The following is a 25,124-nucleotide window of genomic DNA, read 5'->3' on the forward strand; positions in this document are numbered from 1 at the left end:
AAATGAGCCAGAGAATGAGGGTCATGTACCTCTCTGGTCTTTTGCGCCTTCATATATGCTGTCCCCTAGAGACCACAACCAGGACCCTAATGGTTTGATGAGACCAATATTCTCATTTCCTGGGTGAACTTGGCTCAGAATTACACAGCCCTCCTCTGTAGGAAATGCCTCTTCCAGTCCAGCCCATCACAGCCATCCTACATGCAGCCCCCTTCACCTGCCTGCTGTCAGCTCCAAGGCAGAGACCACTATCCTTTGAATGACTCATCTTCACATCCTTTAAGTTATAGTAAAACGGTCAGTTAGCCACACACAAGACAACTGAGTACAGGGCTTCTCAGCTGTCTCTACATTAGAGTCAACCCAAGAATTCTTTTTAGAAGTGCCCCCAGGGGATTCCACTGGACCTTGAGGGTGCAGAGCCTCTGACACAAAAGATGTGCGCTACTCGTGCACACTGGGTCATGAAAACACACTGCCTCCTGCACTGCCTTCTTTAGTCCCTCTTGCCCAAATTTTAGGTCATGAGGAGAGGCCACAGGAAGTTTTTTCTCCAGAGTGACTTTCAAAGATTTTTACAAACTGCATCTTACATTCTATGATTGAAGTATACGGCCCAAGAATTTTTGTGATTTTCCTTTGCCTATTCCCCCAGATTTTCACATCCCTCTTCAGATAAGGTTCAAATACATGACATACAGTCCTGCAACAATAGCAGGACTACATAGCTCTTGGATACAAAAGCTTTTTCTTCTCTTTGGCTCAAAGAGGAGCAGATATTATATGTGTGCATGCTCAGTCTTTTCAGTCAAGTCCAAATCTGCGATGCTATATACTGTAGCCCACCAGGCTCCTCCATCCATGGGATTCTCCAGGCAGAAATCCTGGAGTGGGTAGCCATTTCCTCCTCCAGGGGATATTCCCAACCCAGGAATCAAACCCATGTCTCCTGCAGCTCCTGCATTGCAGGCAGATTCTTTACCACTGAGCCACCAGGGAAGCCCAGATATTATATAGATAAGGGGGAAATTTTCTTAGCACACAGTAAAATCTATACTTTAATGTTCATTGTGGGGCTTAATCTACTTGTTGACTGAAGCACAAAAGAGCCAGTTGATCCTAGTCCTAAATTCTAAACAACACATGGCAATAGGCTAATTTTTATCCAACTTATTCAAATCTGCCTTGCCCACTTCAAAACTCTCCATGTACTGAATTAATAGTTATTATTATCATGAGGCTACTATCCTTAAAAATGTCTCTGGGACTTCTGTTTAAAAACTGAGGTCAGAGTCCATGTAATAAACCATAAAAGAAAACTAGTCTTGGGACTTCCTTGGTGGTTCAGTGGCTAAGATTCCATGCTTTAAACACAGCCAGCCCAGGTTCGATCCCTCGTCAGGAAACCAAATCCACAGGCTGCAACTGAAGATCTCATACGCTGCAATGAAGATCAAAAATCCCACGTGTCACAACTAAGACTAGGCACAGGCAAATAAATAATTGATTTAAAAAAAATAAAGCTAGTCTGGCTCAATTATCCCTGATGGCTTTTCCAGTTTTGACCCAACTACACTGCCCTATTTACACTGACAGTAGGCAAAGTGAAGTTCAATGGCTTACAATTTTTCCTTCAATTTCCAAACCCAAATTAAGAAAGGGAAAGAACTTCTTCCCATGACGCTTGAATACTCCCTCAGATATCCCTTCCAGGTAGGAAGATACTCCATGATATGGGATGTCTTCTTCCCAATGATGCCCAAACTGTTCCCTGCTCCTCACCGATCTACCCATCTGCCTGTAACTCCCTCATCAGTCCTGATACACCACTCAACTCTTCATATTTCACCTATGTTCCATCACTTACAGAATCAGTAATAGTATATAACTTAGGCAGTTATACACAAATGAATATAAATTATGTGATTATGTCTATATATTCAAATTAGATGTACATATTAATATATATATATATACACACACACACACACGCACACACACACACACACAATGTGCTTCCCTGGTGGCTCAGATAGTAAAGAATCTCCCTGCAATGCAGGAGACCCAGGTTCCATCCCTGGGTCAGGAAGATCCCTGGAGAAGAGAATGGCTACCCATTCCAATATTCTTGTCTGGAGAATCCCATGGACAGAGGAGTCTGGTGGGCTACAGTCCACGGGGTCGCAAAGAGTCGGACAAGACTGAGAGACTAACACTTTTACTTTTCATATATATGCTGCTGCTGGTGCTGCTAAGTCGCTTCAGTCGTGTGCGACCCCGTAGACGGCAGCCCACCAGGCTCCCCCATCCCTGGGATTCTCCAGGCAAGAACACTGGAGTGGGTTGCCATTTCCTTCTCCAATGCATGAAAGTGAAAAGTGAAAGTGAAGTCGCTCAGTCGTGTCTGACCCTCAGCAACCCCATAGACTGCAGCCTACCAGGCTCCTCTGTCCATGGGATTTTCCAGGCAAGAGTCCTGGAGTGGGGTGCCATTGCCTTCTCCATATATATGCACACATATAAAATAAATCAACAAAACCAGCATAAGTTTGAATCCTAAAAGGCCTGAGTTCAATCTCAGAGCCAACGAACTTCAGGATTTTGGTAACTTCTCTGAACCTCAAGTTCTTCACTCTTTGTCAAATCAGAATGAAGTTAGTTGTGCTAATTAAATGCATTTATGTAGCAGAAGTATTTGACACATGATAGGTACAAAACATATGGTTAATAAAAACACATGATCTTATGCTACATTTCAAAACCAGAAATCTTAATACACGGTATAGATCTTCATGACCCAGATAATTACGATGGTGTGATCACTGACCTAGAACCAGACATCCTGGAATGTGAAGTCAAGTGGGCCTTAGAAAGCATCACTATGAACAAAGCTAATGGAGGTGACAGAATTCCAGTTGAGCTATTCCAAATCCTGAAAGATGATGCTGTGAAAGTGCTGCACTCAATATGCCAGCACATTTGGAAAACTCAGCAGTGGCCACAGGACTGGAAAAGGTCAGTTTTCTTTTCAATCCCAAAGCAAGGCAATGCCAAAGAAGGCTCAAACTACTGCATAATTGCACTCATCTCACACGCTAATAAAGTAATACTCAAAATTCTCCAAGCCAGGCTTCAGCAATATGTGAACCATGAACTTCCAGATGTTCAAGCTGGTTTTAGAAAAGGCAGAGGAACCAGAGATCAAATTGCCAATATCCGCTGGATCATGGAAAAAGTAAGAGAGTTTCAGAAAAACATCTATTTCTGCTTTATTGACTATGCCAAAGCCTTTGACTGTATGGATCACAATAAACTGTGGAAAATTCTGAAAGAGATGGGAATACCAGACCACCTGATCTGCCTCTTGAGAAATCTGTATGCAGGTCAAGAAGCAACAGTTAGAACTGGACATGGAACAACAGACTGGTTCCAAATAGGAAAAGGAGTACGTCAAGGCTGTATATTGTCACCCTGATTATTTAACTTATATGCAGAGTACATCATGAGAAACGCTGGACGGGAAGAAGCACAAGTTGGAATCAAGATTGCCAGGAGAAATATCAATAACCTCAGATATGCAGATGACCCCACCCTTATGGCAGAAAGTGAAGAGGAACTAAAAAGCCTCTTGATGAAAGTGAAAGAGGAGAGTGAAAAAGCTGGCTTAAAGCTCAGAAAACGAAGATCATGGCATCTGGTTCCATCACTTCTTGGGAAATAGATGGGGAAACAGTGTCAGACTTTATTTTTCTGGGCTCCAAAATCACTGCAGATGGTGACTGCAGCCATGAAATTAAAAGACGCTTACTCCTTGGAAGGAAAGTTATGACCCACCTAGATAGCATATTCAAAAGCAGAGACATTACTTTGCCAACAAAGTTCCATCTAGTGAAGGCTATGGTTTTTCCTGTGGTCATGTATGGATGTGAGAGCTGGACTGTGAAGAAAGCTGAACACTGAAGAATTGATGCTTTTGAACTGTGGTGTTGGAGAAGCCTCTGGAGAGTCCCTTGGACTGCAAGGAGATCCAACCAGTCCATTCTGAAGGAGATCAGCCCTGGGTGTTCACTGGAAGGACTGATGTTGAAGCTGAAACTCCAGTACTTTGGCCACCTCATGCGAAGAGTTGACTCACTGGAAAAGACTCTGATGCTGGGAGGGATTGGGGGCAAGAGGAGAAGAGGACGACAGAGGATGAGATGGCTGGATGACATCACTGACTCGATGGATGTGAGTCTGGGTGAACTCCGGGAGTTGGTGATGGACAGGGAGGCTTGGCATGCTTCGATTCATAGGGTCACAAAGAGTCAGACATGACTGAGCGACTAAACTGAACTGAACTGAACACACCAAATTCTTAAAGTCTGTATCTCATGCTTATGCTACATTTGTTGACTTTTCAATTTAAAATACACTTCCACTGATGCTATGGAACCGAGGAGAATGATCAACACATTAGATGAGGATTTTTTTCTCTTTTCTAAAGTTTTTCCTCTTCAAGCATTTCTAGAATGTTCTCCAAATGCTGATGTAACCCTCATCTGCACACCATTCTGTTCCTCACACAGCTTTCCTATTCAGTGACTTACAAAGCTAGTTCACAAGGAAATCTCAGATATCTGTATATACCTGGCTAACAAGGAAGTAATTAAAACATGAAAGAGCAATCTCTACCAGGTAGGTACTAAATGATAATAAAATACTGACACCCTATATATGTCCAGCTCCTCCACTGTCTTCAATGTGAATTCCCAGGCTCACAGAGAAGACTGGTTGGCCACATTACATTACCGTCAGTTGACAGCTGGGAAAAGAAAACATAGACCTTAGTTTCTTGCCTCGGGACACACCTTTTAGTAGGGAAGGTGTCACCAGAACTCAGATGTCTGGATTCAGTCCCAAACCATGCAGTCCCTGGGGTTCCTGGGTCTACCCAACACAAGGCAAGTACTCCCAATTCCCACTCCCTGACACTGCCTTGGAGGACCCATACAAGTCCACCCAAGCAAGTCCGCCATTACAACCACATACACAGAGATCAAATCATCTTTCTTCAACATTCATTGTCCTATGGCGTTCATCTTTCATTCAAATATAAAGTACCAAATTACTCTCCAGGGTACCTATAAAAGCAGACTTTACATTATTTCTAGGAATCAAGAAGAAGGCAAAAGCAATGCTTTCAACTTCTGAATTTCCTGTTTACCCCTTAAATTAACAGCTGAACAGTCAAAGAAATAGGAGTGGAGGAGAGGGACCCAGAAAGGTCAGGTTGGAAGCATATGTATATACATGGGGAGGTCCATATACCTAGTAAACATCAAGTCAGTTTGAAGAGTTAATCAGAAGGTAGAATTCAAAGTCTCTGCTGTTTTACAAGCATTTGATGAGAATGAATAAGTTTCCTGTCACTGTTAGGGCTGAATCAGAAAAGAGTTCTGTCTAAACATCACCAGCGACTTTCTCAGAAACTGAAATGAGGCCAAAGCACGAACCTGGAAACTGAGTTAAGCAGGGCAAGTTCACTCCACCCCCACCCCCACCCCAGTCCTCTGTGCTAAGTGCTAAGTCGCTTCAGTAGCAGATTCTTTGCGACCCCTTGGACTGCAGCCGGCCAGGCTCCTCTGTCCGTGGGATTCTCCAGACAAGAATACTGGAGTGGGTTACCATTTCCTTCTCTTGCCTTTTTCTCCCTTCTCCCCTACATCTCTTTCTGTGAAACCAAATGGCCAGACTGGGCGAAGACATAAAGTGTGGACCCAGGGGATGGTTAGCAAAGATGGATGATAGTGGGCAGTGGATGAAGGCTGGGGGTGAGGGAGTGGTAGGAGAACAAGTGGCAAGGCAGTATAGAAAAGGAAGGCTAAGAGATTCTCAAGAAAAGAGGACTCCAGTTATCATTTCTAATTCTTTGCACCGAGGTGTGGGGGGTGTGGATTTTTGAAAGTTAAAAAAATTTTCAAAACCACCTCTACCTCTGGTGATTCTCTCTGAAGAGAAGAGCGCACACTTCCCAGATAAAACTCTTTAATTTCCCTGAGTCGGAGGGATCCGAGGGAAGGCTCAGGCTGGAGGGCATTTCGGTGTCTGCTCCATTCAGAACTTTCCAGAGCGCACCACGGACGCAGGGGCTAGGCTGCGCCCCGGGAGCTGTCTGGAAACCTGAAACTGTGTCCTGCCACACCCGGGTCCTGGCCTGCAGCCTGGCTTAGAGCCAGGATAACAGCGGCCAGAGCCAAGGAGACCTTACCTGGACTGGACAGGGCTCCTCGGCTAAAGAAAGGATGCCCTGGACGACTCCATTGAGAGGCGTCTGCTCGTCTGGCCGCCCTTGGATCACCGAGAGCTCCAGCTCATTTCCTGGAGATGGGGGACTGGCCCCCTCCATGAACCGGCAAAGGGGGACTAAACAGCCCGCCAGGAAGCAGTACGCATACACCCGCGGGTGCAGAGTCCAAAGTGGCCTAGTGAGCTACTCACTCCACCCCCGGGCGGGGAGGCCTCGGGTAGTAGGAGGGGCTCGACGGGGCGGGGCGCTGCCTTTAGCGCGGGGGAAGCGCGCCTCGCTCCCTCCAGGCGCCAAGGCATTCCCAGCTGTGAGCTCAGGTGCACTGCGGAAGAAGGCTGTTTTTCTGGTTTGTTCAGGGCGCTGCCTGCTCTGCCGTTTTCAATTCGCACAGTTCAATACAAAGCCGAAGCTGAGCGGGTGGCCTGATTGGGCTTTGGGCTTTGACATAGATGGACATTCCATCCTCCCCGAGGAGCTGTCTGTTGCCAAGGCTTGCTCCAGCTTTCACTGCCTAGCAAAATTTCATTCATTTAATCTGATCACTTAATGGCAAATAGATGGGGGAACAATGAAAACAGTATAAGACTTTATTTTCTTGGGCTCCAAAACCACTGTGGATGGTGACTGCAGCCATGAAATCAAGAGACTCTTGCTCCTTGGAAGAAAAGTTATGATAAACCTGTTGCCGCTGCTAAGTCACTTCAGTCGTGTCCGACTCTGTGCGACCCCATAGACGGTAACCCACCAGGCTCCCCCGTCCCTGGGATTCTCCAGGCAAGAACACTGTGGTGGGTTGCCATTTCCTTCTCCAATGCATGAAAGTGAAAAGTGAAAGTGAAGTCGCTCAGTCGTGTCTGACTCTTAGTGATCCCATGGACTGCAGCCTACCAGGCTCCTCTTCCCATGGGATTTTCGAGGCAAGAGTACTGGAGTGGGGTGCCATTCAGATAAGATCAGATCAGATCAGTCGCTCAGTTGTGTCCGACTCTTTTCGACCCCCAGGCCTCCCTGTCCAACACCAACTCCCGGAGTTCACCCAGACTCACGTCCATCCAGTCAGTGATGCCATCCAGCCATCTCATCCTCTGTTGTCCCCTTCTCCTCCTGCCCCCAATCCCTCCCAGCATCAGAATCTTTTCCAATGAGTCAACTCTTCACATCAGGTGGCCAAAGTACTGGAGTTTCAGCTTTAGCATCATTCCTTCCAAAGAAATCCCAGGGCTGATCTCCTTCAGAATGGACTGGTTGGATCTCCTTGCAGTCCAAGGGACTCTCAAGAGTCTTGTCCAACACCACAGTTCAAAAGCATCAATTCTTCGGCCCTCAGCCTTCTTCACATTCCAACTCTCACATCCATACATGACCACAGGAAAAACCATAGCCTTGACTAGACGAACCTTTGTTGGCAAAGTAATGTCTCTGCTTTTGAATATGCTATCTAGGTGGGTCATAACTTTCCTTCCAAGGAGTAAGCGTCTTTTAATTTCATGGCTGCAGTCACCATCTGCAGTGATTTTGGAGCCCCCAAAAATAAAGTCTGACACTGTTTCCACTGTTTCCCCATCTATTTCCCATGAAGGGATGGGACCAGATGCCATGATCTTAGTTTTCTGAATGTGAGCTTTAAACCCACTTTTTCACACTCCTCTTTCACTTTCACCAAGAGGCTTTTTAGTTCCTCTTCACTTTCTGCCATAAGGGTGGTGTCATCTGCATATCTGAGGTTATTGATATTTTTCCCGGCAATCTTGATTCCAGCTTGTGCTTCTTCCAGTCCAGCGTTTCTCATGATGTACTCTGCATATAAGTTAAATAAACAGGGTGACAATATACAGCCTTGACGTACTCCTTTTCCTATTTGGAACCAGTCCGTTGTTTCATGTCCAGTTCTAACTGTTGCTTTCTGACCTGCATACAGATTTCTCAAGAGGCAGATCAGGTGGTCTGGTATTCCCATCTCTTTCAGAATTTTCCACAGTTTATTGTGATCCACACAGTCAAAAGCTTTGGCATAGTCAATAAAGCAGAAATAGATGTTTTTCTGAAACTCTCTTACTTTTTCCATGATCCAGCGGATGTTGGCAATTTGATCTCTGGTTCCTCTGCCTTTTCTAAAACCAGCTTGAACATCAGGAAGTTCACGGTTCACATATTGCTGAAGCCTGGCTTGGAGAATTTTGAGTATTACTTTACTAGTGTGTGAGATGAGTGCAATTATGCAGTAGTTTGAGCATTCTTTGGCATTGCCTTGCTTTGGGATTGGAATGAAAACTGACCTTTTCCAGTCCTGTGGCCACTGCTGAGTTTTCCTAATTTGCTGGTATATTGAGTGCAGCACTTTCACAGCATCATCTTTCAGGATTTGAAATAGCTCAACTGGAATTCCATCACCTCCACTAGCTTTGTTCGTAGTGATGCTTTCTAAGGCCCACTTGACTTCACATTCCAGGATGTCTGGCTCTAGGTCAGTGATCACACCATTGTGATTATCTGGGTTGTGAAGATCTTTTTTGTACAATTCCTCTGTGTACTCTTGCCATCTCTTCTTAATATCTTCTGCTCCTGTTAGGTCCATACCATTTTGTCCCTTATTGAGCCCATCTTTGCATGAAATGTTCCTTTGGTATCTCTGATTTTCTTGAAGCGATCTCTAGTCTTTCCCATTCTGATGTTTTCCTCTATTTCTTTGCATTGATCGCTGAAAAAGACTTTCTTATCTCTTCTTGCTATTCTTTGGAACTCTGCATTCAGATGTTTATATCTTTCCTTTTCTCCTTTGCTTTTCCCTTCTCTTCTTTTCACAGCTATTTGTAAGGCCTCCCCAGACAGCCATTTTGCTTTTTTGCATTTCTTTTCCAAGGGGATGGTCTTGATCCCTGTCTCCTGTACAATGTCACGAACCTCATTCCATAGTTCATCAGGCACTCTATCAGATCTAGGCCCTTAAATCTATTTCTCACTTCCACTGTATAATCATAAGGGATTTGATTTAGGTCATACCTGAATGGTCTAGTGGTTTTCCCTACTTTCCTCAATTTAAGTCTGAATTTGGCAATAAGGAGTTCATGGTCTGATCCACAGTCAGCTCCTGGTGTTGTTTTTGCTGACTGTATAGAGCTTCTCCATCTTTGGCTGCAAAGAATATAATCAATCTGATTTTGATGTTGACCATCTGGTGAAGTCCATGTAGAGAGTCTTCTCTTGTGTTGTTGGAAGAGGGTGTTTGTTATGACCAGTGCATTTTCTTGGCAAAACTGTATTAGTCTTTGCCCTGCTTCACTGTGTATTCCAAGGCCAAATTTGCCTGTTACTCCAGGTGTTTCTTGACTTCCTACTTTTGCATTCCAGTCCCCTATAATGAAAAGGACATCTTTTTTGGGTGTTAGTTCTAAAAGGTCTTGTAGTTCTTCATAGAACCGTTCAACTTCAGCTTCTTCAGCGTTACTGGTTGGGGCATAGACTTGGATTACTGTGATATTGAATGGTTTGCCTAGGAAACAAACAGAGATCATTCTGTCGTTTTTGAGGTTGCATCCAAGTACTGCATTTCGGACTCTTTTGTTGACCATGATGGCCACTCCATTTCTTCTGAGGGATTCCTGCCCGCAGTAGTAGATATAATGGTCATCTGAATTAAATTCACCCATTCCAGTCCATTTCAGTTCGCTGATTCCTAGAATGTCCACATTCACTCTTGCCATCTCTTGTTTGACCACTTCCAATCTGCCTTGATTCAAGACCACATATAAAAAGAGACATTACTTTGCGGACAAAAGTCCATATAGTCAAAGCTATGGTTTTTCCAGTAGTCATGTATGAATGTGAGAGCTGACCATAAAGAAGGCTGAGTGCCAAAGAATTGACACTTTAAAACTGAAGTTTGGAGAAGACTGTTAAGAATCCCTTGGACTGCAAGAAGGTCAAACCAGTCAATCCTAAAGGAAATCAACCCTGAATATTCATTGAAAGGACTGATGCTGAAGCTGAAGCTCCAATACTTTGGGCGCCTGATGATAAGAGCCGACTCACTGGAAAAGATCCTGATGCTGGGACATCAGGAGAAGGGGACGACAGAGGATAAGGTTGTTGTATGGCATCACCGACTCAATGGAGGTGAGTTTGAGCAAGATCTGGGAGATGGTGAAGGACAGGGAAGCCTGGCATGCTGCAGTTCATGGGGTCACAAAGAGTCGGACATGACTGAATGACTGAACAACAGCAACAATGAACGTATAACTCTCCTGAGTGCCAGCCATCGTGCAAGGCACTGAGCAAATGAAGGTGACTAATACACACTAACCCACTCTTTCTTTTTGAGTCCAGAGTCAGGCCAACACACATTGATGAGTAGAGAAGGGGACTGCAGGCTCCGGAACCAGGATGCCTAGACTAATCCCCTCTCACTTCGAGAGGGGTTCCGAACTTCGAGACCTTGGGCTTCAGCTCTCTGTGCTGAATTTTCTCATCTGGAAAGTTGACCTAATGTTAATCCCCACCTAATGGAGTTGTTGCCAGGATTAAAAGAGTTGATGTCAGCAAAGCAGTCAGACATACACAGCAAACATTCATAAACCTTGGTAATTATTAAATGCCTTTGAGAAGAGGAGTCACAGGTACCCCACCATTACTCCCAGCACCACCAACACCACATATACACATATACACACACATACACACATACATACACACACACAATCTGAGGAAAAAATTATGCACCAACCCACAATCCACAGTCCATGGTTCAGAACTTCTGGTTTTAGGAGCCTGAAATTGTTTGCTAAGCAGCGTGTGTGCTGAGAACCGGCTTGCTTCCCTATTTCTCACCCCTGTCTCCAACAAACACACATAATGAGATAAGTTTGCATTGTAGACAGGTGGCATAAAAATTAGCTCCATTTCAGAAGACACTGACTTGTGCCCAAAAATCCAGCATCCTTGATGCCTGCTCTTCAGACACTGCCTAAATATCCGATCTCTCTAATTGTTTCTTGCCTGCTACCGACTCATTTGGACTTGGGATTCCATCAGCCTGCCAGATGGGGTCCAGCTAACTGTAGCCAATCAGCTGCTGGATGGCATTGGCTTCTGCTTTTTCTACTCTAAAAGGCAGATCTTGCAGGACTCAGTCTGCATTCTCAGCTAGAATTCTTTAAGAAGATTTTTAATGAAGGAGCAAGGGTTAAGGGAACCAAGAAGGGGTGCTGAGGCACCCAAGGACTAGCAACAGCAGAAAGCCCTTTGTACCCTAAGGCCTAAAAGGGAGTAGAGCCTGATTAAAAACCAGAGCCATTAAGTTGTACTGTTGTGACAGGATCTGCATTTGTAGCCACTGCCAGGACCGTGGTCTAGCAGTGCATGCGTGCATGCTAAGTCGCTTCCGTCACGTCTAACTCTGTGCAACCCTATGGACTGTAGCCTGCCAGGATTCTCTGTCCCTGGGATTCTTTAGGCAAAAATACTGGAGTGTATTGCCATGCCCTTCTCCAGGGTATCTTTCCAACCCAGGGATGGAACCTGAGCCTCTTACATCTCTTGCATTGGCAGGTGGGTTTTTGTTTTGTTTTGTTTTGTTTTGTTTTGTTTTTACCACCAGTGCCACCTGGGAAGCTATATGGTCCAACAAGAAAAAATACTCTGATTTTCTCCCCAACTGCCAGGAGCCTGCCTGTTACTCCCACTGGAAATTGGTGATGGAGGATGGGGGTCAGCCTCCCAGGCTCAGAGCAGAGAATGAATCAGAAGTGCAAAGAGAGAGGAACCCGCTCGTATACCTTTCCCTGCAATAACCAACTTCCAGTTTATCTTCTCAGACATTCAGTAGTTAGTAGATTCCTCTGGCCTAACCACATTCCTCTTCCTGGTTGGCTCTCACCCTCCCCCACTCTGTTGCTTCCCCTACTTCTTTGTGAATGGTGTTCCCTCTGCTTGAAATGTTTTTTCTTCCACTCCAGCCCATTTCTGTATGGAGAACTTCCATATATCTTTAAATCTTAGCTGAAACACACTTTTTCCCACTAAACTTTCTCTGATTCCCCTCCTTCACCAAGTTATCCACACTGTTCTCTGCTACCAATACGTGTAGTTCCTGGGCTAACTATGTCACATATCCAGTCTAATTTCATTCAACCGGTAGTACCGAGTGATTGCTATGTTTCAGGCATTCTTCTGGGTGCTTGAGATGTGTCTGAAGAGACAGCTGAATAAAACAAACTCATTGCCATTGTGAGGCTAATTTTTATTGATGGGAAGCAAATGTAAATAATATTTCTAGAATATTCGAAGATGATGTGTGCTGTGGAAAAGACAAGCAGAGTAAGGGAGGCTGGAGAGCTGAGTGGTGGAGGTTGGGAGCTATGATTATAAATTGGGTGGCCAACTAAGGCTTCATTAAGAAAATGAAATTTGAGCAAAGAGTTAAAGATGATAGGGGAATTTAGCTGTACAGATTGCTGAAAAAAAGAAGGAACTCCAGGACAAAGGACCTGAGGCTGGAGGCTGTTTGACGTTTACTGTCTGAGAACCACTAATGATTCCAGAATGGCTGAAATGGAGTATGAACAGCAATATTTTTTCCTTGTCTGTCTCCTCCATTTGTTTAAACTCCTGGAATCTATCCAGCACAGGGCCCTCTATAAGTGTTGATTAACTGGACTAGTCTCTGAAATGATAATTTGCTAGACCCCAACCAGAACCATTGTTGTATTGTTGTTTAGTTGCTAAGCCATGTCCAACACTTTTGTTACCCCAGGGATTCCCTGATGGCTCAGTAGTAAAGAATCTACCTGCAATGCAAGAGATGCAGGAGATGGAGTTTCAGTCCCTGGGTCAGGAAGATACCCTGGAGAAGAAAATGGTAACCCTCTCCAATATTCTTGCCTATTGGAGAAGGAACTAGGCAACCCACTCCAGTATTCTTGCCTGGAGAATCCCAGGGACGGTAGAGCCTAGTGGGCTGCCGTCTATGAGGTCACACAGAGTTGGACACGACTGAAGCGACTTAGCAGCAGTAGCAGCAGTAAATTACATGGACAGAGGAGTCTAGTGGGTTACAGTCCATAAGGTCTCAAAAAGTCGGGCACAAATGAGCTCGCACAAACCCTGAATTATTGCCCACCAGCTCCTCCGTCCGTGGGATTTTTCAGGCAAGAATACTGGAGTGGGTATGTCCTTCTCCAAAGGATCTTACTGACCCAAGGATCAAACTCTCATCTCCTGCATTGGCAGGTGGATTCTTTCGACTGAGCCACCAAGGAAGCCCTGATTCGAACCATTAAAACCTTTCAAACCCCAACTCCTATTCTTACCCAGCCCCAGGGAACTTTTCCCATAAAAGCTCAGTCTCAGTGAGAGATTCCCTCTGCCGTGTCAAATGGATTGTAGCTATCTTCCAAGCCTGGGTTCTCCATGAGCAGATGTCTAAAAATCTCCTTCACTCTTCCAGAGAATCAAAAAGCTACTGTTTCCTGTCACATGCACAGTCTACACCAGATTTCTCAATGTCTTCTGAGTACAGTGAAGTGAGGCTTATATATTTTCTTACCTAGATTCTAATGCATTTCCAGAATTTCATAAACCTAGCCCTTGTACACTGTTGACATCCCTATGGCAGTATAGGTTTTGAAGAAGAGTTAGGATCAAATTTAAACCCTCGCTATCTGTGTGTTCTTGGACTACTTGTTTAAAGTCTATGCGCTTCTTTCCTCCTTATAAAATGGTTCCTATCCAGTAGAATTAGGAGGATTAAATGAGGCAATTAAAGAATGCATTTATCCCTGTGCCTGACAAAAGCAGAATCTCAGTAAATATTCCCAATGTTCCTTCCTTTTCCATGACTATGAGTATCTCTATAACTAAAACCTGCCCACCCCAAATTTGTTGCCCCCAGAAATAACCTTTGTATACTGAATATATTTTCTTTTGATATTGACTTGTGTTCCTGTCCCATCATATTTTCTGGATTACTGACACTTGCTACATGTCACAATATACTCACAATGAACTACTTAAATTCTTACTTGTAACTTGTTCTGATTTCTGGTAACTGCAAATTTCTTCATCTCCAGCCAGCTGACCTAGAATGTATATGGATGTTGCAATTTCTATTTGAGGACTTTTTTCACTCTGCCAGTCTGACTCTAAACTAAGGATTCGGAAGGAGTTAGAAAGAAGTGCTTCTCCCTGGAGGTAGAACCAAATTTAGATTAAATAATTCTTGAAGGTTTAGGATTTGTGAATGAGGAACCAAATTCTATCTAGATTTGTTTTTGCATTTTCTTCAAAACTTCTATAGGGGTGGCTTTTTAAAGGATATTGTCCTTTCATAAATACCTCTTTAAATGTGCTTTCAAAAAGTGTAGTGTTCTTGCACAAATAGTTCTTTTTAATATAATCTAAAAATTATTATTGACTCAATTACTTTAGTTCGTTCAAGTTGTCAAATGTAAATAACATTAAAAAATTAAAACATGCTCCTTGCCAAGACTTGCTGACCTGTATAAAATGTTCAGTTTTGCTTTTCTCGTCATAATACTTGTTCTTCTTTCTTCATCTCTTGTAAGAGCAAGTAATTTCCCAAATGGTTATCATATAAAACAAAAAGTAACACCGTTAAAGTGACATCAGTAAAGCATCTCATTAGCTTCAAATAGATTTACGCCTTTTCAACGCACCACAGTTTGTACCCATATGTTGTCAGATGGCAAGCAGTACTATGCTGAACATCAGCAGTTGGCTCAGGCATGCAGAATAATCAAGCAGAACACAACTGAGAAACAGTCGGTTGGCTTGTAATGTTTCATTTTGCAGTTATTGAGGCATTGTGAAGGAGGCCAGGAGTCCCTACAAATTCTCCTCAGTAGTCTGACACATGAAAATGCTCCAGTCTTTATTTTTGGAGACCATTCCCCACTGCTAAATAAACCAATCTTGGAATTTGCCTCTACTCACACTTTTGCAAGAATGAAGTAAATATTTCCACACTGTTCGGGTTATAAAGGCATCTTGGCATGAAATAGCCAAGTAAGTTAGGCTAGGGTTTCTCAACCTCTCCTCCATCTCTGCACTGATGAGGAACGTGGTACACTCACATTAGCACCAGCTAGTGCTTAGAATGGTACCAAGTGTGTGTGGTTTGAAAACTCTCTCTGATGAATCTGAAAGATCATGCCAGCCATCCTTCATTTCCCAACTGAGATCATAAACTTATATCAAGTTGTGAAATATTCTGTTGAATAACAAATTTCCTTAGAAATGGTCATAAATAAAAAGTACAATTCACCATGTACCTAGGTCACAGCATTATGAGGCAAAACAAACCTTGGTTTTAAGAACTGTCAGCCTAATTTGCTCTTCTCTGCAGTGGATTCAGTAGCTAAGTTCCCATTTGTGGATTAAGTGGTGACTTGGCCCTCTGAATTGTACTATGCCACATTCATGCATTGGAGAAGGAAATGGCAACCCACTCCAGTGTTCTTGCCTGGAGAATCTCAGGGATGAGGGAGCCTGGTGGGCTGCCGTCTATGGGGTCGCACAGAGTCGGACATGACTGAAGTGACTTAGCAGAGCATAGCATACAGCCAGATAATGAATCTGGAAAGATCTATTCAGAGGGTATCATTAAAATTGATATTTTAAAATGGATATCAGAATGGATATTTCTGAAGGAAATAGTCTTTTAGTAAATCAAAATATGTTTTGCAAACTGGAAACTATTCACTATCTCAGGGAAATCATATTCAGAGTTCAGTCTTACTATCTGATCCTGGTTATGACACCTTTTGCTCTCTCTTCTTCTGCTGTTACATTAAGATTTTCTGAAGTCCTATGAAAACCAGTCCCACTATTTTGAGCCCTACCAAAAAAATAGCATTGCTATTACTTTTTTGACTTAGTCCCAGGGAAAAAAATAATATCATTCTTCTTTCTGCTTTTTTTATCTATTTGGTGATATTGTTAAGTCTGGCCTCTTTTAATGAAAAGTTTATTCTGAGATAAAGTGTGAAACACACTAAATCAGGACAAAATAAATCAATAACTGTGATGTACTGAGCATGTACTATAGATTTACAACTATGCTAGATATTATAAGGCTCTGAAAATAAAAGAAAATCTTGGCCATTTGAGTTTTATAAAAGGATCAGAAGTTAGATGATTTCTGAAAATTTTCCCTTTCAAAACAATCATCCAAAAACTCTTTTGTCTTTCAATTGTTGGCCAGCCTTGCCACAATTTTTTAAAATCCCATGTAAATGGTTTCAATCCTTCTACCACAATGCTTCATTCTATCATTTTAATGAAAAGTACTAATTGTTAGTTTTGTTAGCTGTTTGATGGTTTCTCTGCACACAATACTACTGTGTTATTGCTGAAAAAATGTCCCTATGATATGGTTAGACCAAATATTAGAAAATGACAATATAGGTATTTCCTCTGCCAGTAACAGAGTTTGCCTTTATTTGCATTTGTGAAGGAGTCATTTTATACATTCCATTAGAACACCAAAGATCAGGTGTGGCTTTTTTTATGGAACTTATTTCAATAAATCATTTTTACCTAGATCTTTATAAATATCTGCCCTTGAATAGGAACATAAATTAAGGTGTGGATTCCTGAACATCTCACCGACTTATCATTTTAGAGGCTTGGTTCATGACATTACATTGGTTTTCTTCCATTCCTGAATCGAGGGCCCTTTGATCCCTAAGAATGAATACAGCTGTATCCTAGATACAATTTTTCTTGGAATAAAATACATATTAATCTTTCTATCTTTCAATCAATACCAAATGTATGCAATCTGAAATTTCCAGAAGAAAAAAATTATCTCATTTTATTGACACTTACTGCATTCCTTTTAAAAGAATTTATCACGTAAAACACAGTCAAAAATCAAACTTGCACAATTACAAAAGGGAAGGGACATATTTATGAATCCAGGGAACAAAGTTTGACACCCTTGTGTAAACACCAGGAAAGTTTGGTCTTCCACATCCATGACCCCAGCTAACAATGCCAGTCAAAATCCATTTTCCATCACTCTTTCTTCGACAGGATAAAGGTCCACCTGAATCTCCCTATAGAAGAAGATAACGTTAAGTAAAAAGCATTTTTGTTCCACAGTTGTCAATTTTGTTATTAAAGTGCCTAATGAATTGTGTTCAAACTCCCAGTCTGACAGGGTTCTTAGCTAATTCCTATGCAGTTTGGGGAAGTATCAAGAAACAATGTGAAATTTCTAATGTCATTTTAGAATTATTTTTCCTGTAATCAAAAAGGTGCATTCATCATAAGAAACTTGATTCTTTAGGCCAGGAGTAACACTTGAAGATTCTTGCAAAGGAATCAACTTTCACATACCTCCAAACAAATAGAAAATCTCAATAATAAAAATAGTGGTAGTAGTAATAGTAATAATAATAGCTAACATTTATTTAGTGCTGGGATGTGCTAAGCACTATTTTGGGTCATTGAATCCTCATAATAACCTTTTGCTTCTTCCTGGTTCACAGCCTTGTCATGGTGAAAGGGCTTGCATAACTCAATGAAGCTATGAGCCATGCTGTGCAGGGCCACCCAAGATGACCAGGTCATAGTGGAGAGTTCTGACAAAACATGGTCCACTGGAAGAGGGGATGGCAGACCACTCCAATATTCCTGCCATGAAAACCCCATGAGCAGTCTGAAAACATGAAACTATATGACACCAGATGAGCCCCCCAGGTTGGAAGGTGTTCGGTATACTACAAGGGAGGATCAGGACGACTTGTACATGATTGAGTGACTTTCACTTTCATTTAGTGGTAGTATGTGCTAAGCACTGTTTTGGGTCATTTAATCTTCACAATAACCTTTTGAGGCATGGTTATCTTAGAGGATTGGTTGACTTCTACCTCTATGCCATGACACTTCAGTGTTGGCTCATGGCTGTGAGGAAAAAAGGAAAGGAGACCCGCTTTAGTTGGCAAAGTCCAATGACACAACCCCAAGGATCACTGGCTGATAGTTGTTACAGAGAAATCACTCTCACTTGAGAGCCCTTTCTAGTATCTTAATTCCAAAAGCAAAGGCTGAAATAATTCAATGTTTAAATAGAATTTCTACAGTGTTCATTATTTAAAGTATAATACCTGAAATTTTATTTTCAGCTAAAGGTGTTTGTGAGTGCTTAGTCATGTTTGACTCTTTGCAACCTCATGGACTGTAGTCCACTGGGATTCTCCAGGCAAGAACACTGGAAGTGGGTAGCCATTCCCTTCTCCAGGGGATCTTCCCGACCCAGGGATTGAACTTGGGTCTACCTGCATCGCAAGCTGATTGTTTACCATCTGAGCCACCAGATCAGATCAGTCGCTCAGTCATGTCCAACTCTTTGTGACCCCATGAATCACAGCACACCAGGCCTCCCTGTTCCATCACCAACTCCCGGAGTTCACTGAGACTCACGTCCATCCAGTCAGTGATGCCATCCAGCCATCTCATCCTCTGTCGTCCCCTTCTCCTCTTGCCCCCAATCCCTCCCAGCATCAGAGTCTTTTCCAATGAGTCAACTCTTCGCATGAGGTGGCCAAAGTACTGGAGTTTCAGCTTTAGCATCATTCCTTCCAAAGAAATCCCAGGGCTGATCTCCTTCAGAATGGACTGGTTGGATCTCCTTGCAGTCCAAGGGACTCTCAAGAGTCTTGTCCAACACCACAGTTCAAAAGCATCAATTCTTCGGTGCTCAGCCTTCTTCACATTCCAACTCTCACATCCATACATGACCACAGGAAAAACCATAGCCTTGACTAGACGAACCTTTGTTGGCAAAGTAATGTCTCTGCTTTTGAATATGCTATCTAGGTGGGTCATAACTTTCCTTCCAAGGAGTAAGCATCTTTTAATTTCATGGCCCCAGTCACCATCTGCAGTGATTTTGGAGCCCAGAAAAATAAAGTCTGACACTGTTTCCACTGTTTCCCCATCTATTTCCCAAGAAGTGATGGGACCAGATGCCATGATCTTAGTTTTCTGAATGTTGAGCTTCAAGCCAACTTTTTCACTCTCCACTTTCACTTTCATCAAGAGGCTTTTTAGTTCCTCTTCACTTTCTGCCATAAGTGCTGCACTCAATATGCCAGCAAATTTGGAAAACTCAGCAGTGGCCACAGGACTGGAAAAGGTCAGTTTTCATTCCAATCTCAAAGAAAGGCAATGCCAAAGAATGCCCAAACTACTACACAATTGCACTCATCTCACACGCTAGTAAAGTAATGCTCAAAATTCTCCAAGCCAGGCTTCAGCAATATGTGAACTGTGAACTTCCAGATGTTCAAGCTGGTTTTAGAAAAGGCAGAGGAACCAGAGATCAAATTGCCAATATCCTCTGGATCATGGAAAAAACAAGAGTTCCAGAAAAACATCTATTTCTGCTCTATTGACTATGCCAAAGCCTTTGACTGTGTGGATCACAATCAACTGTGGAAAATTCTGAAAGAGATGGGAATACCAGACCACCTGATCTGCCTCTTGAGAAATCTGTATGCAGGTCAGGAAGCAACAGTTAGAACTGGACATGGAACAACAGACTGGTTCCAAATAGGAAAAGGAGTACGTCAAGGCTGTATATTGTCACCCTGTTTATTTAACTTATATGCAGAGTACATCATGAGAAACGCTGGACTGGAAGAAACACAAGCTGGAATCAATATTGCCGGGAGAAATATCTGAGCCACCAGGGAAGCCCTAAAGCTGCCTACTCAGAGGCAAAGTTAAAAAAAGCATTCCAGATTTGTCCTTGGATGCCACCCTCACAATTCTAAACCTGATTAGGTAAATTCTAAGTAGTAGAGAGACTGGAATCTTTTTATTTTAACTGTTCGCACACCAACTCTTTGAAGCCTCATTTAACCTCTAAACCTTGGTAGCTATGAAGAACAGGACTATATAACCAACTACCTGCAGGTAGCACCCAAAATACAGTAGCTTTCAGAGATAAGAGTTCAAATCCCAGCTCAACTAGCTGACTTAGGCTCTCTGTGCCCCAGTTTCCTCTTGTATAAGATGTGGATGAAAGAATAATTTGAATGAATTTGTGTAAAGATCCTAGCATAGTCCTTGCCACAAAATAGGAATTCAGAAGATAGAAGTCATTTTTATAACTGAGGTTTTGTAGCACAGTGTCTAAGGTTGTGGAAAGATGTGGGAACAACTCCTCTGCCTGCATGTGTGCTCAGTTATGTCTGACCCTTCACAACCCCAGGAATTGTAGCCCACCAGGCTCCTCTGTCCATGGGATTCTCCAGGCAACAACACTGGAATAGGTTGCCATGCTGCCCTCAAAGGGATGTTCCTGACCCAGGGATGGAACCTAGTCTCCTGCACGGGCTCATCCTCTAAAACATCTGCTCACTTTTTGGGAATCATATAGGTATCTGCATAGATTGGAATCTGAGACTCATAGAAATATCCCCCCAAAGGTGACCTTCAACTTCACCACTGTCAGGAGGCCTCCAGTCACCTTTCCCACTCCTCTTTTCTTTCCCCCAGCCTGTGTGTCAAAGGAGTAAGTGAATAAAATACTTGTTATTTTAGAAGGTACACAGCCACTGCTAGGGAAATGGGTAGCAATCCTAAAACACTGTGTGTGAGCATCTTGCTATGTTTTTTAGTTTCTGGTATAAGACAACCATGTTGCTGCTGCTGCTGCTGCTAAGTCGCTTCAATCGTGTCCGACTCTGTGCGACCCCATAGACGGCAGCCCACCAGGCTCCTTCGTCCTTGGGATTCTCCAGGCAAGAACACTGGAGTGGGTTGCCATTTCCTTCTCCATGGCAAAATGATAAATGCTGACCCTATTCTAACTGTTGGAGAAAAATACATGGGACTAGAAAATGAGTTTTACAGATCCAATTAGTATTTAATCACCTTTCCCTCATCTCAGACAAGTGGATTATAATTAGTATCTGAATTAAGGCAATCACCTGCCCGAGTTATTGCCATTATTATTATTACCCAGTATGGTATAGATTAAACATGAAAGCATTTATGGAAAGTACAACATGTTAGGCAAAGAAAACATAAGATGACTTACTCTGCAAGCATCTTTCTTGCCTGACATGACACCCGCACAGAGCATCCTCGAAGTGATGATGCCATAGGTGGAAACACAGAGGGTTTGGTCAATGAGTTCTACCTCTGCTTGCTGCAAAACGGGGGAGCCTTTATTGTCTGGAAAATACACAGAAGTGGAAATCAAGGCAATGGTTACATTTATTTTATTAGACAATTTATTAATTTTCTCCTTTTACTCTATAACAATTTTTTTAGGTAAATTCTATTATGATCCTCATTTTTTCAAATGAAGACATGGAGACTTAGGAGGATAAAGGACTTATCTAATGGCACACAAATAGCAAAAAATAGAGCAGGATTCAGACCCAAGGTCTGATTCAACCATCTGAGCCATCTGATGGTGCCAAGGTCAGACTCAACCATCTAAGCCATGGTGCCATGGTCCTTCTCCACATACCTCCTGCCTTCAAGACTGTGAGTCAGCAACAGCCATTACCAACACTCCCTGGTCAAGAGGGCCCCTTAAGTGGAACATGATAACTGACATCTGGGAGTATCCTAGGAACCGTAAAAACATAACAGTTCGGATACAGCCCTTTCACTTCCTTTTTAACCTATATGGCTAAGATAATTCATTGACGCACTCATGCTTGTAAAGAAAATACCCATCAGCAGTGCCAGGCTGCCCAGGCTCCCGGAAAGGTGTGGGAGTGACCTCCACCTGCTCACAGCTGCGCGGCAGCTGCATGGTGGTCACGTCCACCTCTGGGGTTGGGGAACACAGCAGCGTCGTGCAGTTTTGTACTTTGCACGAATGTTAAAAATGTTCTTTGTGTGTAGTAAATATTCAATAATACTATCAGAAACATTAAAGTCAGCGGAATGATTTTTTAAAAAAAGAAAAGAAAACCCCCATGATAAAGTGGTTGAAGAAACTCTTTCCTCTTATGATATACGATGATGTAATGAAAGCTCTGAGCACAGTCCTGATGGTTTATAGGTGTTTGAGCAGTGATCTGCCTTCTCCCAGAAGGCCCAGACAGGTGGTGAATTTCGTGAGTTCAATAGCTAAATGTAGGTAGTTAGTGCTGGAGAAACTGCCCATAGTGACTCTTTAGAGAGTGTCAAAGCAAGGCCAAGATACGGTTCAAGATTTAAAGATAATGTACCTGTTCTAAGCAGTTAGAAATGACTATAAGGGGATCCAAGATAAAGACTAGGAGATCGAGGGAAAGCATCAGCTCTCACCTCTGGGGAGATGTTCACAAAGTTTTGGATTATTCTCTTTACTGTGTATTTAGAATCCTAAGCCATAAAACCTTGGCAGGACAGATGTAAAGACTTCCCTGCCATATAATCTGACCTTTGTGCATATGATAAAGATGCCCCCTCTGGGCGGGGTAATTGTAAAATGGCATTCTCTCTTGGTGGACCATTCCTAGACTGATGTGACCACCCTCCAAGCCTGAATCTGCAGTCTGGGGAACTGAGGACAATCTGGGTTTCAGCCTTCACTCTCATCCACTTGCCCAGTTGCCCTCGTGAAGGACATACTTGCACAATCCTCCAGACAATTGTCTATGAGCTGACATAGTAAATTGTGTATGGGCAACCTTCTCTTTTTTATGAAAATGAGTCATTTTTTTTTTTTTGCATGAAAGAGAACCTAAAAATATGGAGGAAATGTTCTTCTATAGCAGAAAACATAGCAAACTCCTCCGAGATTGAAAAGGGCCTGTACTATACTATCCTGTCTTGCTCATAGGCCTTCCCTTAAGAAGAGGTTCTCACTTCTTTGGGGGACAAGGGGAGAACATCATAAAACCGGAATTCTAATACTCTCCTCCAGCCTATCTATCAGAGTTGTCAAAAGGCTCAGATAAGATCATATATGAAAACCCTCTCCATGAACTCCAAAGCACCACATCAACATGAGTAACTGTTATCTGGAGGGGAGGGGAGGGCATTCACTGACACACACCTGCTTCGTGCCTGCGCCCCCAGCCGGTCACCCAGCACTTCTCTCCACTGCGCACTTTCTGGCCGGCAGGAGGAATGCATATTGGCTGGATGAGCTGCTTCAGGGTCTCAGGCCAGGCAACACTGAGCTGTAGCAAGGCAATATCATAATCAAAGGTCTGGCTGTTATAGTATTCATGGACGACAATTCTTCTCACTGGGGAGATGAACTTGGCATTCCCCTGCACATTCATGCCAAGGTGAGCAGTCCACGGTGTGGGATCAGACAGCCTGGTACAAAAGGAATGAAGCAAGAAGTCAGAGGCTTGTAGAACCATATATGGTTTGGAAAGAGCACTCCATGGAGAGAGAGGGGCTGCGGGAAGAGAGGTCTGACTTTCACTCCCTATTGTAGTAACTGACTCTGCCTCTGAGCCTCCCTTGTCTCCTTAGTAAAACCAAAGATGAAGTAACGTAGAGTAGGGCTGGCAAATGAGAGCTGGGTTCCAGAACATTTCCTCAGTGAATTCTAAGGACATGCTGGAAATTTTCTTGCCATCGGTATTTCAGGAACCACCCACAAGTCAAGATTGTTAGTGACTGGAATTTATTTGGTACCTTCTCCCTATTCATGCTGACAGTGGTATTTGACAGAGACAGACAGGGCCAGTAAGACAGTGATCTGGGGATCCTTTTACCAAATTCAAGTGATATCAAGACAGATTAGAAATCAAAGTGTTTCAAGCAGGAATTTAAGGAGATTTCTTTTTGCAAACTACCAGAAGCCTTAAAGATTGCTGTTCTAACTGCTCAAGCTTGACTATTCACAGGGCCCCACTCCCTATGAGCCCCACAGTGGACTGGCATGAAGTCATGAGGGCTTTGTAATCTCCATCTGGGGTTTCTTATCTCCAGCAAAGAGATAGCAGCCTTGCTCTGGTGGGGTGAAGAAAATGTGGACGCTTTGGAAGAAAAGTAAGGACAGATCCCAAAGTGCTTGGTCCCTAATCCCACCTGCAGTACAGGGACCCAGGGGAGTATTAAGGGTCATATATTACATAAAAGACTAGTGATGGAACAGAAGCATAGCCATTCCAGTCATTAACATGAATCCTGTGATTTCCAGAAGAAACAAATACTCTAACTGTATAAATTCATTGAAATACTTTTAAAAATTCTAAGTGAGAAATAACTGATATATTTTTGTACCTAGGATTCAAACTGGTTCCAATTAAGGTTACATTTTAAGTGAAGTTGTTTTTTGAGCTTTCCTTTCACCCTTAGCGGGGAGAACGTCTGGCCCACGATAATCCCATCGGTAAGGGCAGAGACAGCCCTCCCGACAATTACCCTAAAGGACTTGTTTGTGATCCTCCTCTGTGATATTGTGATTTATAATAAAAAACATACATTTGGTCATCCTTCCATTCCTGGCACAGAGCTCCTAAAACTCATAGAATTTCCTAAGTGATGAGAGGGACCAAGGTGTTTTTTGTTGTTACTGAGGTTACTTTGGGACTGCAACGAGGGCTGAAGGGGCTAGAGGTTGAATCTGTGTCCAGTGACCAATGATTCAGTGAATCGTGCCTGTGTCAGGAAGCCTCCATAAAAGCCCAGAAGGTTTGGAGAGCTTCCAGGTTGGTAGACATGTGAAGATTGGGAGTAAAACTGTACATGCATGGAAAGCTGCACTCTTTCTCATACCTCACCCTATGTATGTCTTCCATCAGGCTGTTCCCAAATTGTATCTTGTTATAATATACTGGCAAGCCAGCAAGTAAAGTGTTTCTCTGAGTTCTGTGAGCTGCTATAGCAAATTAGTAAAATC

The 25,124-nt window shown here is 43.0% G+C and overlaps 2 protein-coding genes across 7 annotated transcripts in view; both read right to left on the reverse strand.

The window, feature by feature from the left end:
• C1H3orf52 (chromosome 1 C3orf52 homolog) overlaps positions 1 to 6,466 on the reverse strand; it is a 41,349-nt gene extending 34,883 nt beyond the window's left edge. For 5 of the 6 annotated variants that reach the window (XR_015165760.1, XM_086406895.1, XM_086406878.1 and 2 more), the window contains exon 1: positions 6,251 to 6,466. Coding sequence is in view for 4 of the 6 variants with exons in the window: in XM_086406895.1 (XP_086263021.1) it covers positions 6,251 to 6,388 (138 nt within the window). In the remaining 2 variants the exon portion in view is untranslated. Of the gene's footprint in view, positions 1 to 5,975 lie in introns of all 6 variants that reach the window. The other variant, XM_086406899.1, reaches the window with a different exon arrangement.
• Positions 6,467 to 16,721: 10,255 nt separating this feature from the next.
• TMPRSS7 (transmembrane serine protease 7) overlaps positions 16,722 to 25,124 on the reverse strand; it is a 41,087-nt gene continuing 32,684 nt past the window's right edge. Inside the window, exons 13-15 of the mRNA XM_086415547.1 lie at positions 23,319 to 23,587; positions 21,357 to 21,493; positions 16,722 to 17,361 (exon numbers count right to left, since the gene is read on the reverse strand). Of these exons, the coding sequence (XP_086271673.1) occupies positions 17,191 to 17,361; positions 21,357 to 21,493; positions 23,319 to 23,587 (577 nt within the window). The 3' untranslated portion in view covers positions 16,722 to 17,190. The remainder of the gene's footprint in view (positions 17,362 to 21,356; positions 21,494 to 23,318; positions 23,588 to 25,124) is intronic.

Source organism: Bos grunniens, chromosome 1 (genome assembly GCF_055505025.1).
Source record: "Bos grunniens cultivar Pamir isolate PY7600 chromosome 1, Bosgru_T2T1.0, whole genome shotgun sequence".
Classification (NCBI taxonomy): domain Eukaryota; kingdom Metazoa; phylum Chordata; class Mammalia; order Artiodactyla; family Bovidae; genus Bos; species Bos grunniens.